Source organism: Pongo pygmaeus, chromosome 12 (genome assembly GCF_028885625.2).
Source record: "Pongo pygmaeus isolate AG05252 chromosome 12, NHGRI_mPonPyg2-v2.0_pri, whole genome shotgun sequence".
Lineage (NCBI taxonomy): Eukaryota > Metazoa > Chordata > Mammalia > Primates > Hominidae > Pongo > Pongo pygmaeus.
The window spans coordinates 94,765,580-94,779,388 of record NC_072385.2 but is presented as its reverse complement, the minus strand read 5'-3'; the positions used below and the strand labels follow the sequence as shown (position 1 = coordinate 94,779,388).

The 13,809-nt window shown below is 35.8% G+C and overlaps 1 protein-coding gene across 4 annotated transcripts in view; it reads right to left on the bottom strand.

Annotated features, from left to right (window-relative positions):
• The window catches only part of SOS1 (SOS Ras/Rac guanine nucleotide exchange factor 1), a 143,262-nt gene that overhangs the window by 63,198 nt on the left and 66,255 nt on the right, over positions 1–13,809 (bottom strand). For all 4 annotated transcript variants that reach the window (XM_054475501.2, XM_054475499.2, XM_054475500.2 and 1 more), the window contains exons 4-6: positions 12,708–12,872; positions 10,610–10,819; positions 7,129–7,272 (exon numbers count right to left, since the gene is read on the bottom strand). In XM_054475501.2, coding sequence (XP_054331476.1) covers positions 7,129–7,272; positions 10,610–10,819; positions 12,708–12,872 — 519 coding nt within the window. The remainder of the gene's footprint in view (positions 1–7,128; positions 7,273–10,609; positions 10,820–12,707; positions 12,873–13,809) is intronic.

Below are 13,809 nucleotides of genomic sequence, written 5' to 3'. Positions count from 1 at the left end.
GATGCTGTTCTTTTATTTATTTTAAAGGTTATTTCATTACAGTTCTTAACACATTTTGAAGTGGATCTTAGTGTTCTTCCATGATTTTAAAAACAGGCCTGGTACGGTGGCTCACGTATGTAATCCCAGCACTTTGGGAGGCCGAGGCAGGTAGATCACTTGAGGCCAAGAGTTGGAGACCAGCCTAGCCATCATGGCAAAACCCTGTCTCTACTAAAAATACGAAGATTAGCCGAAAGTGGTGGCACAGTAATCTCAACTACTGGGGTGGCTGAGGCATGAGAATTGCTTGAACCTGGGAGGCGGAGGTTGCAGTGAGCCAAGATCACATCTAGTAATTGTATTTCCTTTTCCCGTTGATCAGCCATGAGAACTTTTGTTGTATCAATTTCTAATTCATTAATTCTGCTCCGTTACTTCCTTACATATTATTCTCTTAGGTGTATCCTGTTATCTTTCTTGTTTCTTGGTTTGAAAGCTTAACTCATTCATTTTTAATTATTCCTATTTTTTCAAAAAATGTGTAAAACTGTAAACTTCTCTGTGCAAAATTTATAGTTGAAACTTAATCCTCAAGGCAACAGTATTAAGATATACACAGCTGACCTTTGAACAACCCGTGGGTTAGACCTGCATAGATCCACTTATATGCAGATTTTTTTCAACCAAATGAGGATCAAAAATACAGTATTTGTGGGATGTGAAACCCTTGTATACTGAGGGCTGGCTTTTCGTATATGTGGGTTCACAGGGCCTATGCAAGTTTTGCAGGGCTGATGTGGCACTTGAGCATGTGTGGATTTGGGTATCTGCAGGGCGTCCTAGAACCAGTTCCCCACATATACTGAGGGATGACTGTGTATACACACATGCATACACATACACACACACACATACACTCTTATATGTGTATGTGTATTCCTCACCCTTATATCGGTGAGGAATTGATTACAGGATCCCATGCAGATACCAAAATCTAGGGATGCTCAAGTTCCTGATACAAAATGGTATATTTGCATATAACCTTCAGAGGATTCCCTATATTACTTCTATCTAATATAATGTACATTATGTAAAGAGTTGTTATACTTTATTGTTTAGGGTACTGTAATGTACCCTTAGGTAATGTATTGTAATGTGCTCAACATTATGTTAGTACAGATACAATTATGCATATTTTTCCCCAAAAATATTTTCAATCCACAGTCGGTTGAATCCACAGAGGCGGAAGCCATGGACATGGAGGGCTAATTGAGTGTGAATGAATGAGAGAGAGAGAGAGAGAAAGAGAGAGAGAGTGTGTGTGTGTGTAAAATCAAATGTGTTAGTCTAATCTTCTGTAGCCTAATCTTTTTTCTGTTTGATCTTTTAATTTCTGATGGAGACCTGTTAAAATTTCCTAAGACAGCAATTTTTTTTCATTTCTTATAATTCTGTCAGTTTCTACTTCTTATATTTTGAGGCTTTATCATCAGGTGCATACACATTAATGGCTGTTGTATCTTCATGATAGTATCCCTTTTACTATTAGGAAGTGTTTCTCTTTTTTCCTTCTCAGTGTTTACTTTGTGTAATTTTATCAGTTAATCTGAATTAATATTGGTATACAGGTTTGATTAGTTTTTATATGTTATGATTTTTCATCCCTTTATCTTAAAATATTTCTGTGGTTCTGTTTTAAGAAAATCTTTTATAAGCTGCATAAAGTGGATTTTATTTTTATTTTTTATTTTTTTGAGACAGAGTCTTGCTCTGTCACCCAGGCTGGAGTGCAGTGGCATGATCTAGGCTCACCGCAATCTCCGCCTCCTGGGTTCAAGAAATTCTCCTGCCTTAGCCTCCTGCGTATCTGGGATTACAGGTGCACACCACCATGCCCAGCTAATTTTTGTATTTTTTTTTTTTTTAGTAGAGACCGGGTTTCACCATGTTGGCCAGGCTGGTCTCAAACTCCTGACCTTGTGATCCACCCGCCTCAGCCTCCCAAAGTGCTGGGATTACAGGCATGAGCCACTGCGCCAGGCCTAAAGTGAATTTTAAAAAATCAAATATAATTACTCTCTTTAAATAGGCTGACTTTCATCAGTTTGTATATACTGAGTTACTAATGTAGTTGGATTTTTTTATATCATATCATTTTATCTTCATTATCATTGTTTTTGTTTGCTTCATTCTTTCCTATTATCAGTGAAAATGATTTAAAAAATTACTATAGTTCCTTTTTCCCTATCTGTACATTATAAGCTACAGGTAGTATTTCTGTTCTTTTGGTGATTTTCCTAAATGTTTTTTAAAATAAATACGGTCATCTATAAATTTTTCAAGTTATTCTTCTATCACAAATACAAGTCCACTTTACATACTGTATATTTTGTTACTAATACATAGAAATATAGTTTAGTCTTTCCAAGACGAAAAACTTTAAACTTATTTTTAAAACTATTCAGCAATTCATTAAATTTATCAACACACTTTCTAATTATTTATTTATTTATTTATTTTGAGACAGTGTCTCAGTCTGTCACCCAGGCTGGAGCGCAGTGGCATGATTTTGGCTCACTGAAACCTCAACCTCCTGGGCACAAGTGATCCTCCTACCTCAGTCTCCAGAGTAGCTGGGACTACAGGTGCGCACCACCACACCTGGGTAATTTTGGTGTTTTGTAGAGATGGGGTTTCACCATATTGCCCAGGCTGGTCTTGAACTCCTGAGCTCAAGTGATCTGCCCACCTTGGCCTCCCAAAGTGCTGGGATTACAGGTGCAAGCCACCGGCCTACATCTACCAATTTCTTTTTCACCATTAGTTCTTGTATTTCTTGACTTCCCTTTGAGTAAAACTTTCCTTCTTGCTAAAGAACACCATCCAATGCATCTTATAATGAGTGTCTACAAGGAGTAAATGCTCTTGGTCATTGTATGTTTGGAATGGTTTTTATTCCTCACTTATTCCTCATTTTTGATAAATTCAGGAATAACTCTGTAATTTGATGACTTTTAACATATGTATACAATGCATTTCTGTAACCACTACCCAGATAAAGAAATAGAACATTTCTAGCACCTCAGAAATCTTCATGTTTCCCAGTCAACCACTATTCTAATAATGTTTCCAAAGATACATGTTTCTGAACTCCTACATATCAATATAGTATGTACTTTGAGTCTTATTATACTCAATATTATGTTGCCGCTTTTATCAGCAGTTATTCTTTTTTATTGCCAGATAGATAGCATTTTCTTGTGTGAATATACCACTAACTATCCCTTATGAATAAACCTACTGTGAACATTCTTAAATATGTCTTTCAATCAACATAAGCACTCATTTTTGTTTGGTATATGCCCAAGAGTTAAAATGCTGGGCCACAGGGTACATTGTATACTTAGCTCTAGTAGATATACCAAACAGTTTTCCAAAGTGGCTGTACCAAATTACACCCTAGCCCCCACCAGCAAGTAGACTTCCAACTGCTCCATGGTTTCAAAATGCATTTCCTTGATGAGTAACAATGTTGAGCATCTTTTTTGTGTGTGAAGTACCTACTTAAGTCTTTTGCCTATTTTCTGAAAAACAAAACAAAACAAAACAATCCTGAAGTTTTAGTTATTGATTTGTAGGCATGTAGGAGTTATTTTGTTTTTGGGTTTTTTGTTTGTTTTCTTTTCCAGACAGAGTCTCGCTCTGTCGCCCAGGCTGGAGTACAGTGGTGTGCTCTTGGCTCACTGCAACCTCTACCTCCCGAATTCAAGCAATTCTCTTGCCTCAGATTCCCAAGTAACCGGGATTGCAGGCATGCACCACTATGCCCACCTAATTTTGTATTTTTAGTAGAGACAGCGTTTCACCATGTTGGCCAGGCTCGTCTCAAACTCCTGACCTCAAGTGATCCACTGACCTCAGTCTCCCAAAGTGCTGGGATTACAGGCATGAGCTACCGTGCCCAGCCAGGAGTTCTTAATATACCCCAGATATAAGTCTTTCATTGGCTATGCATATTACAAATATTATCTTCCAGTCTATAGCTTGCCTTTTCATTCTATTAATTTTGTCTTTTGATGAATGGATGGATATTCTTATATCTAATGAAGTCCAGTTTATCAATTTTTTTCTTTCATGGTTAGTGCTTTTGTGTCCTGTTTAAGAAATCTTTGTGTATTTCACAGGTCATGAAGAACACTTTTGCTTTCTTCTACAAACTTGATTATTTTAAAATTTGTCCTCATTCTTGAATAATACGGTAGTTGGGTAGAAAATCCTATTTTACCTTAGTACTTTAAAGATATTACTCAACTGACTGTTAACCTCTGTTGTTAAAGACAAATGTGCTGCCATTCTAATTATAGTTCCTTCACAAAATATTTTGTCTTAACAGCTTTTAAGATTTTCTTTTTTTTTTCCTTTAAGACAGAGTCTTGCTCTGTCACCCAGTCTGGAGTACAGTGGCGCAAACTCAGCTCACTGCAACCTCCGCCTCCCAGGTTCAAGCAATTCTCGTGTCTCAGCCTCTGAGTAGCTGGGATTACAGGCTCCCATCACCATGCCTGGCTAATTTTTGTATATTTTAGTAGAGATGGGGTTTCACCAAGTTGGCCAGGCTGGTCTCAAACTCCTGACTTCAAGCAATCCACCTGCCTCAGTCTCCCAAAGTGCTGGGATTACAGGCATCAGCCACTGAGCCCAACCCAAGATTTTCTCTTTATCTTTGATGTTCTATAGTTTCACTGCCATGTTTTTAGCTGTGTGTTTATTTTTATTTATCCTGAACGATATTTGGAATTCATTTTTGATCTGGGAACTAATGTCCTCATTTCTTGAAAATTTTCCATTTTTATCTTTTCAAATATTGTTTCTCCATCACTCTTTGTCTGGAACTCCTATTAGATGTATATTAAACCTCTCAGTGTATTCTTATTACTTTTTTTTGAGATGGAGTCTTGCTCTGTCACTGGACTGCAATGGTGCGATCTCGGCTCACTGCAACCTGCACCTCCTGGGTTCAAGTGATTCTCCTGCCTCAGCGTCCCGAGTAGCTGGGATTACAGACATGTACCACCACGCCCGGCTAATTTTTGTATTTTTAGTAGAGATGGGGTTTCACCATATTGGCCAGGCTGGTCTTGAACTCCTGACCTCAGGTGTTCTGCCTGCTTCGGCCTCCCAAAGTGCTGGGATTACAGGCGTGAGCCACCATGCCCGGCTATCCTTATTACTTTCAATTAGCCTTTCATATTTCTTTTCTTGGTCTGTGTGTCACATTCTCAGTGAAGTCCTCAATTCCATCTTCCAATTTACTAATTTTATCCTTGAACTGGGTCCAGCAAATGTTATACTATATGAGTTATTTCAATGCTTGTATATTTAATTTTCGAAATCTCTGTCTTTTGATATCTAGAAATCTGCTCATTTCCTTTCCACCTATTTTTGTTTCACAATATCTTCTTTATAAATTGATCATATTCCTTCACTTATCTCTTTCAGCATCCTAAACTTCTTTTAAACTTTTTGTATGTCTATTATACAAAATCAATTTCATCTGGAATAAATTCATGTTGTAATTGTTGATTTTATTAATTATCATTCTGAGAATCAGAATTTGCCTGTTTTTTTGGAATTTTGTATTACATGCTTCTTAGTGGGAGACTTAATGTTTTGTTTCCTTTTTTTCTCCCATTCCTTTATGATCACTCTTCCAAACCAGAACCTGCTCTTAAAATGACTTTGGGGGTTCAGGCTTCATATTGGCTTAATATTGTGGGAAACTTTGTTAAGTTATTTTTGTAAGTCAACGTTTTTGTCTCCCCACGTCAAGTCCACAACTTTTTACAAAACTTTACTGTAGATACCAGGTTGGCAGATTTTCCCAGCATCCTATTATAAGGAGGGACTTGAGCAAGAAATCTTGTTCTGGCTTTCATGGAACACATTTGAAACAATTCATCGTCCTTAACAGCCTAAACACCCAGATACCAGAGCTCACTACCTTGAATGTCTATTCCATTCCTGATCTTGTTTTCAAGTCTAGTTATATATATTCCACATTTTTCTTTTTATACTTTATTACTTATGTGTGTTTGGAGCAGGAATGGAAGGGCTGTGGTGATGCTTGAACTTACCATTCTATTTTGCCTAAAAGTCTTAATTAAAAAAATATTTTACAAGCTCAATGCTGTATCATAATGAGTGGATTTTAGAGTGAGAACACAGCAAATGCTAGAAACCTCAGAATGACTCTTAATGCTGACTTATTAGGACTGACTCATGTATTTTAGTATTTGAAATATCTGAGGAGTTAGTTACCTGTCTTTCTATCTTGTGGTATCTGAATCACCCAGGTCCTGGACCTTATTGTCCTATTTACCTCATTCCTATTCTAAATAATAATGCAGTTATCACATACTGAGTAAGCTTACTATGTGAAGGTAGATACGTGAATACTTCAGATAGGTTATTTAATTTTTCACAAAAATCCTGAGATTACAGATGGAGTATCTCTTACCCAAAATGAAGTGTTTAAGATTTCAGATTTTGGATTATTTGTATTATACCTACTGCTTCAGCATCCCGAGTCTGAAAATCCCAAATCTGAAATGCTCCAATGAGCATTTCCTTTGAGCATCATGTTGGAATAGTTTCAGATTTTGGAGCATTTCAGATTTGGGATTTTTGGATTAGGAATACTCAACCTGTATTATCATTCTTATTTTACAAATAAAGATATGGAGGTTTAAAGAAATGAAATAACTTGCCACTGGTCACACAACTAATAAGCAGCAGAACTTAGACTGGAACACAAGTAATCTGACCTCAGGTGCAAGTTCTGTGGTCTCTTACTTAATAGTCATTCATTGACATTTCTTAATGTTTTACAGTAGGCCATTGGGTGACAGCTGTAATACCTCCCCTTGGTGGTATCTGTCTTTCTATAATTAACAAGAGACCACTTTTTCTGTTTGGTAAGATAACAGAAACATATGTTGACAATGACCCTATGAAAAAGGAGCAATAACAGATAAATAGTCAACAATTAGTATCTATGACTTTAGCTGGAAAGAAGTAAGACTCTCAATTTTAATGTAAATGTAGGCTTTTATGCAGACTTTTCAGGTATATAATTGAAGTACTTACCTCTGCTAAGTCTTCAAAGCAGCTTCCTACTAGTGGATGGGGACTGCCTTCATCTGTCATTTCTACTGTATCTTCTATATGGCCCAGTAACTTTACACTAAGTTCATGTATATCTACTATGCGACTAAATATATTTTCTACATCCTGTTTGGGGGAAAACACATTAATTCAGTGAGGCTGTATTATTATAATATTAAACAAATTTTGAGCCAATAAGTCATTTTATAATCACAAAATTTAACATGTCAGACACAGTGAAAAATTTTAATGACTTACAAATATGAATAAAGGACAATTCAAGAATTCCTTCTGCAAAGATGTACAATTTGCAAATACATTTCTCTAGGTCAGTGGTCTTGTAACTTTCTGGTCTCAGGACTCCTTCATACTCTTAAAAATTATTGAAGATTCTAAAAACCTTTTGTTTATAACTATGTATTTCAATGTTTACCATATTAGAAGTTAAAACCAAAAATTTCAAAAAAATATTTAATTCATTAAAAATAATAAACCCATTATGTGTTTAACATAAATAGCACTTTTATAAAAAGCAACCAAATTTTTTTTAAGCCATAACAAAAAACATTTAGTAGAAGAATGGCAATGTCTTGCATTTGCAAATCTCTAACATAGCGTACTAGAAGACAGCAGGATTTTCGTATCTATTTCTGCATACAATCTGTTGTGATACATTATTTCGAAGTATATGAAAAATCTAGCTTTTCTGTGTAATTTTTTTATTGAGATAAAACTCACATACCATACAATTCACTCATTTAAAGTGTAGTTACTAGTCAGTGGTTTTCAATATTGGTTGTGCAGTCATCACCAGTATCAAATTCTAGAACATTTCATTACCACAAGAAGAAACCCTATGATTTTTTTGGAAGGTGGATACCTAAATACCCAGTACAGTCACTCTCCATTCCTTTCCTCTCCCCAGTGCCTGGCAACCACTAATCTACTTTGTCTCTATGGATTTGCCTATTCTAGAGAGTGACTATCCTTTTATGGTACTACACTAAAATTCAACAAATGATAGTTTCTTAAGGATTAGTTGCAATGTAGAATCTGCAACCATATCCATTTTGTATTTAAATTAAAATTGGTTACTATTATTTGATTTCTTTTTTTATCAGTGACTATATTTATCAAGTCGACTTTGAGGCATAGTTTATATAAGAAACTCCTATTTTAAATGTTCTTTTGGTGAGATTTTGTGTAGTTATTCACCCTTCTAACCATCAGCACAATCAAGATACAGTACCTTTTTATCATCTTAAGAAGCTTCCTTGTCCCCCATTTCCATCAACCCTTATTATGCCTCACTCCCAGGAAACCTGTGATCTCCTTTTTGTCTCTATAGACATGTCTTTTCTAGAATATTAAATAAATGGAATCATATATTGTCTTTTGTGCCTAGTTTTTTGCTTATATTTCTGAGATGCACCCATGCTGTTGCACGCATAACTATTTCATTTCTTTTTATTCCTGAGTAGCATTCCACTGTATGATCATACCACAGTTTGTTTACACATTCACCTGCTGATGGACATTTGGGTTGTTTCCAGTTTGGGGCTATTACAAATAAAGCTGCTATGAACATTCATGAACCAGTTTTTGCATGGACATGTTTCATTTCTTCTGGATAAAAACCTAGGAGTAGAATTGCTGGGCAATATGGTTAGTTTATGTTTATTGTTATAAAGAACTGCCAAACTGGCCAGGCAAGGTGGCTCACACCTGTAATCCCATCATTTTGGGAGGCTGAGGCTGGCGGATCACTTGAGGTCAGGAGTTCGAGACCAGCCTGGTCAACATGGTGAAACCCCACCTCTACTAAAAATACAAAAATTAGCCAGGCGTGGTGGCGCACACCTGTAATCCCAGCTACACGGGAGGCTGAGGCAGGAGAATCGCTTGAACCTGGGAGGCAGAGGTTACAGTGAGCCAAGATCACAGCCCTGAACTCCAGCCTGGGCAACAGGGCAAGACTACGTCTCAAGAAAAAAAAAAAAGAGAGAGAACCACCAAACTGTTTTCCAAAATATACTAGTTTACTTTCTCAGGTAATGTGGGAATTTTATATTCCCACAAGCAGTTGCTCCATACCCATTTCAACTTTTGGTATTATAAGTCATTTACATCTTAGCCTTTGAAATGAGTATGTAGTAGTATGTCATGGTTTTAATTTGCATTTCTCTAATGATTAGCGATGCTGAACACCTTTTGATGTGCTTTTTGGCCATTTTGGTTCTTGATTTTTGTGTCCTCAGAAACCTTTGCCTCTTCTTTACTCTTTTTTTAAAGCAACTTTATTGAAACATTATTTAGAAACCATGCAGTGTATCCATTTAAAGTGAGTAATTTAATGGTCTTTAATATATTTACAGATTTGTACAACTATCACCATAATCTACTCCTTTATTTTTTAATGTTCACTCATTGCCATAGCTTGAGCCCAATCCCAGCCTCTGTAGTGAGCACTGTTTCTCTATCAGTCATTTATGGCTGTGTGGCTACAGTTCCAGGAATTACCAGTGTGTAACTCCTATGACAGTCTCACCTGTTCTCATTCAGCATTTCTTCAGGACTCAATTAGGTTAGTTTGATTACTATCTTAAGATCAGTAATCCTCTGTCTAAGTTTCAATGTTACCGGCCCCTTCCTTTGTGCTCCCAATGGTACTGCTGTCATACTTCTAATATGGTAATTACCATATTTTATTGCAATTTATACTTTATATCTCTGTCTTGACTAGACTAAACTTAAGGAAAGGAACTCTTTTTTTTTTTTTTTTTTTTTTTTTTTCTGAGACAGAGTCTCGCTCTGTCGCCCAGGCTGGAGTGCAGTGGCGCGATCTCGGCTCACTGCAAGCTCCGCCTCCCAGGTTCACGCCATTTTCCTGACTCAGCCTCCAGAGTAGCTGGGATTACAGACGCCCGCCACCACGCCCAGCTAATTTTTTATATTTTTAGTAGGGACGAGGTTTCACCGTGTTAGCCAGGATGGTCTCCATCTCCTGACCTCGTGATCCGCCCGCCTCGGCCTCCCAAAGTGCTGGGATTACAGGCGTGAGCCACCGTGCCCAGCAGAACTGTTTCTTATTCATCTTTGAATCCCTGCTGCCAAGCATGGTACCTGACAATACAGTTGGCATTGATGAAGTGTAGGTTGAATGATTCATATGACTCAAACAAAAATATCTTCCACCTAAACAAGAGGCTTTATCCTTTGGAGTACATGGACAATTCCGTGAATTCATTTTCACTTACATAATCAGTCTACTTTGCATTTTGTCTCTTAATTTCTAATGTTAAATCTCTTGAAACTGTTATAACACTTTGTGATCATGAAATAAGTCCCACAACTTAAAAAAATTAACAAATTAGTAATCATGAACTATACAACTTCAAATTTGAAGTGGTCATGCAAATTTCACAAGACATGCAATGATAGGCATATATACAATGATACTTACATTAGCTGAAAACAATTTTGAATTGGAGACAAAGGGCTCTCTAAAAACTTTTATAATTAGATTTAGTTCCCTTATATATTGTCGAATTTCTGCCATAAATGCTTTTACCAAATCATAGTAAGTTTGTTCTCCTGAGGTGGAAGGCTCTTCATCAGTTAAAGATAATACATTAATATCTTCTACATCTTGATGAAACATATCCATCAATACCTATACAGTCAGAGATATAAAAAAGTATAATAAAATATGAAGCTTTCGTCAAATTTGATGTGAAATGCTCTAAGTTCTCTGAAAAAAGTTCTTAGATTAGATAAAAAAGCAGACAAGCAAATTTCTCTTCTTGGATATATTGCCAGCATCCCTACAGCTTCTCTAAAACAGAATTCGACATCTGATATCACTTACTGAACTCCTCCAAGTTCTCTATCACAACTAGTATTTATCTGTCTGTCTCTCTTGTTAATCTATTACTTCCAATTTGTTTCCAGATCCTGTCTTTAATTTCTCTGATTGGGTTCCTCTGTTTTATACCCTGCCATCATCACTTTATTCCATGGCCTCAGTATCTCATATTTAGATGTTTATAGCCGTCTATTTGGCCTATTTTCCTACATTTGTTAGGAATAGGTCAAAATAAGCTTTTATTTTCTGCAAGAAGTCTACTGTTACTACTCTTGCTAGAACACATCTTTCCCCTTCTTGTGAACTTCTACAGCATCATATCTCTATAACACAATAAAATAATATTTTATCTTGTGTGCTTTCTGATTGTTTCATGAATATAAGTATACCTTCATCAACTCTGGAGCCTTGTTTTATATATACTTATCTTGCATCTCTTCTCTGTGTAAACATGTAGTAGGTACTCAAAAATATTTTATTTATCTGATTCATTAAAAAGCATCAAGTATTTCATATTCATGTATTCATTTAAAAATACCCAAACATTTGAAATTCTTCTTCAAATCAGGTGGGTTTTTTCACTCTATATGGCCACATTCTCAAAGAACAAATAAATACTAAAACATAATTTAGTGGAATCAGTAGTGAGAAATAATATTCCAAATCGGTAAGAGTATAATGAGGAAAATGGAATGAAATGCTTCATCAGAAAACATTTTCCTTTCTGCAAAGTTGTTTTCATAAAATGAACATCCTTAGGTAATGACTAAAAGCTTTAGACTCAGAGAGACCTGGAGTTCAAGTCTAGGCTTTGAAACTTCTCAGAAAATTCTGGACCAATTTCTTTATCCCTGTGAATTTCAGTCTCCCTTTTATAAAATGTAGATAAGGTCACTTACCTTAGAGGAATATCATAAGGACCAACGGAGATAAGCCACATATATGCTTAACCTTCAATAAGTGTTTGCTCTTATTATTATTATTGTAAAACCACAAAGTAAAATCTGAAGAAAGCTAGGTGCTAAAGTAAAACTATCGTTTTGTGGTTTTACATTTTGAAAAATTGTTTTTAAGTAAATCCATAACCTTATAAATCTTTCAGTCCAAATAAATTTTAAGAAATTAACTACTAGCCGGGTGCGGTGGCTCATGCCTGTAATTCCAGCACTTTGGGAGACCAAGGCGGTCAGGAGTTCGAGAACCAGCCTGACCAACATGGTGAAACCCTGTCTCTACTAAAAATACAAAAAAATTAGCCGGGCATGGTGGTGTGTGCCTGTAATCCCAGCTACTCAGGAGGCTGAGGCAGGACAATCACTTGAATCCAGGAGGCGGAGGTTGCAGTGAGCCAAGATTGTGCCACTGCACTCCACCCTGGGCGACAGAGTGAGATTCCGTCTCAAAAAAAAGAAAAAAGAAAAGAAAAGAAAAGAAATTAACTATTAAGAGATTACTCTAATTAACCCTAGTTGCAACAGCACAGAAGAAAAAAACTGCATGACATATTTAAACACATTTTAATATTATATATCTAATATCTTATGTCTATAAAGTGGTATCTTGAATCCCTACTATTAGGTTACTGGAGATATTCCCCAACACATAATACAATTTTATTCTATATGAATAGTATGTTAGCATCTAATAAGTCATAAAAAGAAACTTAAGAAAAAAATATAAAAGCTCAGTTTCCTACCTTGTCAGCACACATTGCCACTTTAATATCTTGTTTTGTAATTTCATAATGCCGTATATTTCTTACGTAATTCCCAACCAGCTTTAAAATGTCTGCAGAAATGTATTCTAAGACTGCTACTATGTAAACAGAAACCTGGTGGTCAATTTTATAACCTAGGACCTCCTGCAAAATTAAAAGAAAAGCATGTTTAAACATCATATACTGTACATTTAACACACTGATTAAAAATAAAAAACATATTTGCAACTTAGCTTACACTTTTTTCCTGAGGCCTGTGCTTACCAACAACATTTAATTGTAAGTGGTTCAACAATGAATAATATATGTATTACTATTGAAAATGTAAGCTAAGAAAAGGCAAGGCAAAATTACCTCTAATGATGTAAAATACTTAAGTGGAGATTACAAATAGATAGTCCCTAACCTATAAAGGAAGGCCCAAGTTTGGGGAAGGGAGCAAATGCTCTTTGTTACCTAATTCAGAATACCTGGAAGTAACTATAACAAACAAGTTTTTTCTTTTCCAAAAAGAGAGTTAATATATTATTGGTATCTAGGAATCTCTACCAGGCTTATACTTTTAACTTTTCCAAGGGAAGATGAGCTCCCCAAAACCATAGTGGGCATATTCCTGGTATTCTTGGCAATTTCTACGAAAATAAAATTCATGTTATGTCCTACTGAATAATGGTTGCTGTTAAGAAAATGTTAAATAGCCCTAATATTAAACTTCGAAGAGAATATGGGCTTTTGTGGGACTGGCCTGTTCATACAGAATAACAAATTCTATTTTCCAAACAACCCATTTAAGGGAAAAAAACAACTTTGAAATAAGAAGTTTGTTACAAATTGGAGACAGGCTGCATTTACCTTTTAGGGTATATAAAAACTAATAAGTGTATCATAATAAAGGTGTATTAAAATAAATTGAAATGATATTCACAATTAGCACATAAAACTCAAAATTTAGGATTATTAACATAATATTTATATATCTCAATTTGTTAATTCTCTTAGAATACAATTCAACATATGGCCAATGAAAACCATGAAGAGAATGATGAATGCCTTTTCCATAAGGCATGTATTTCTATTCAAA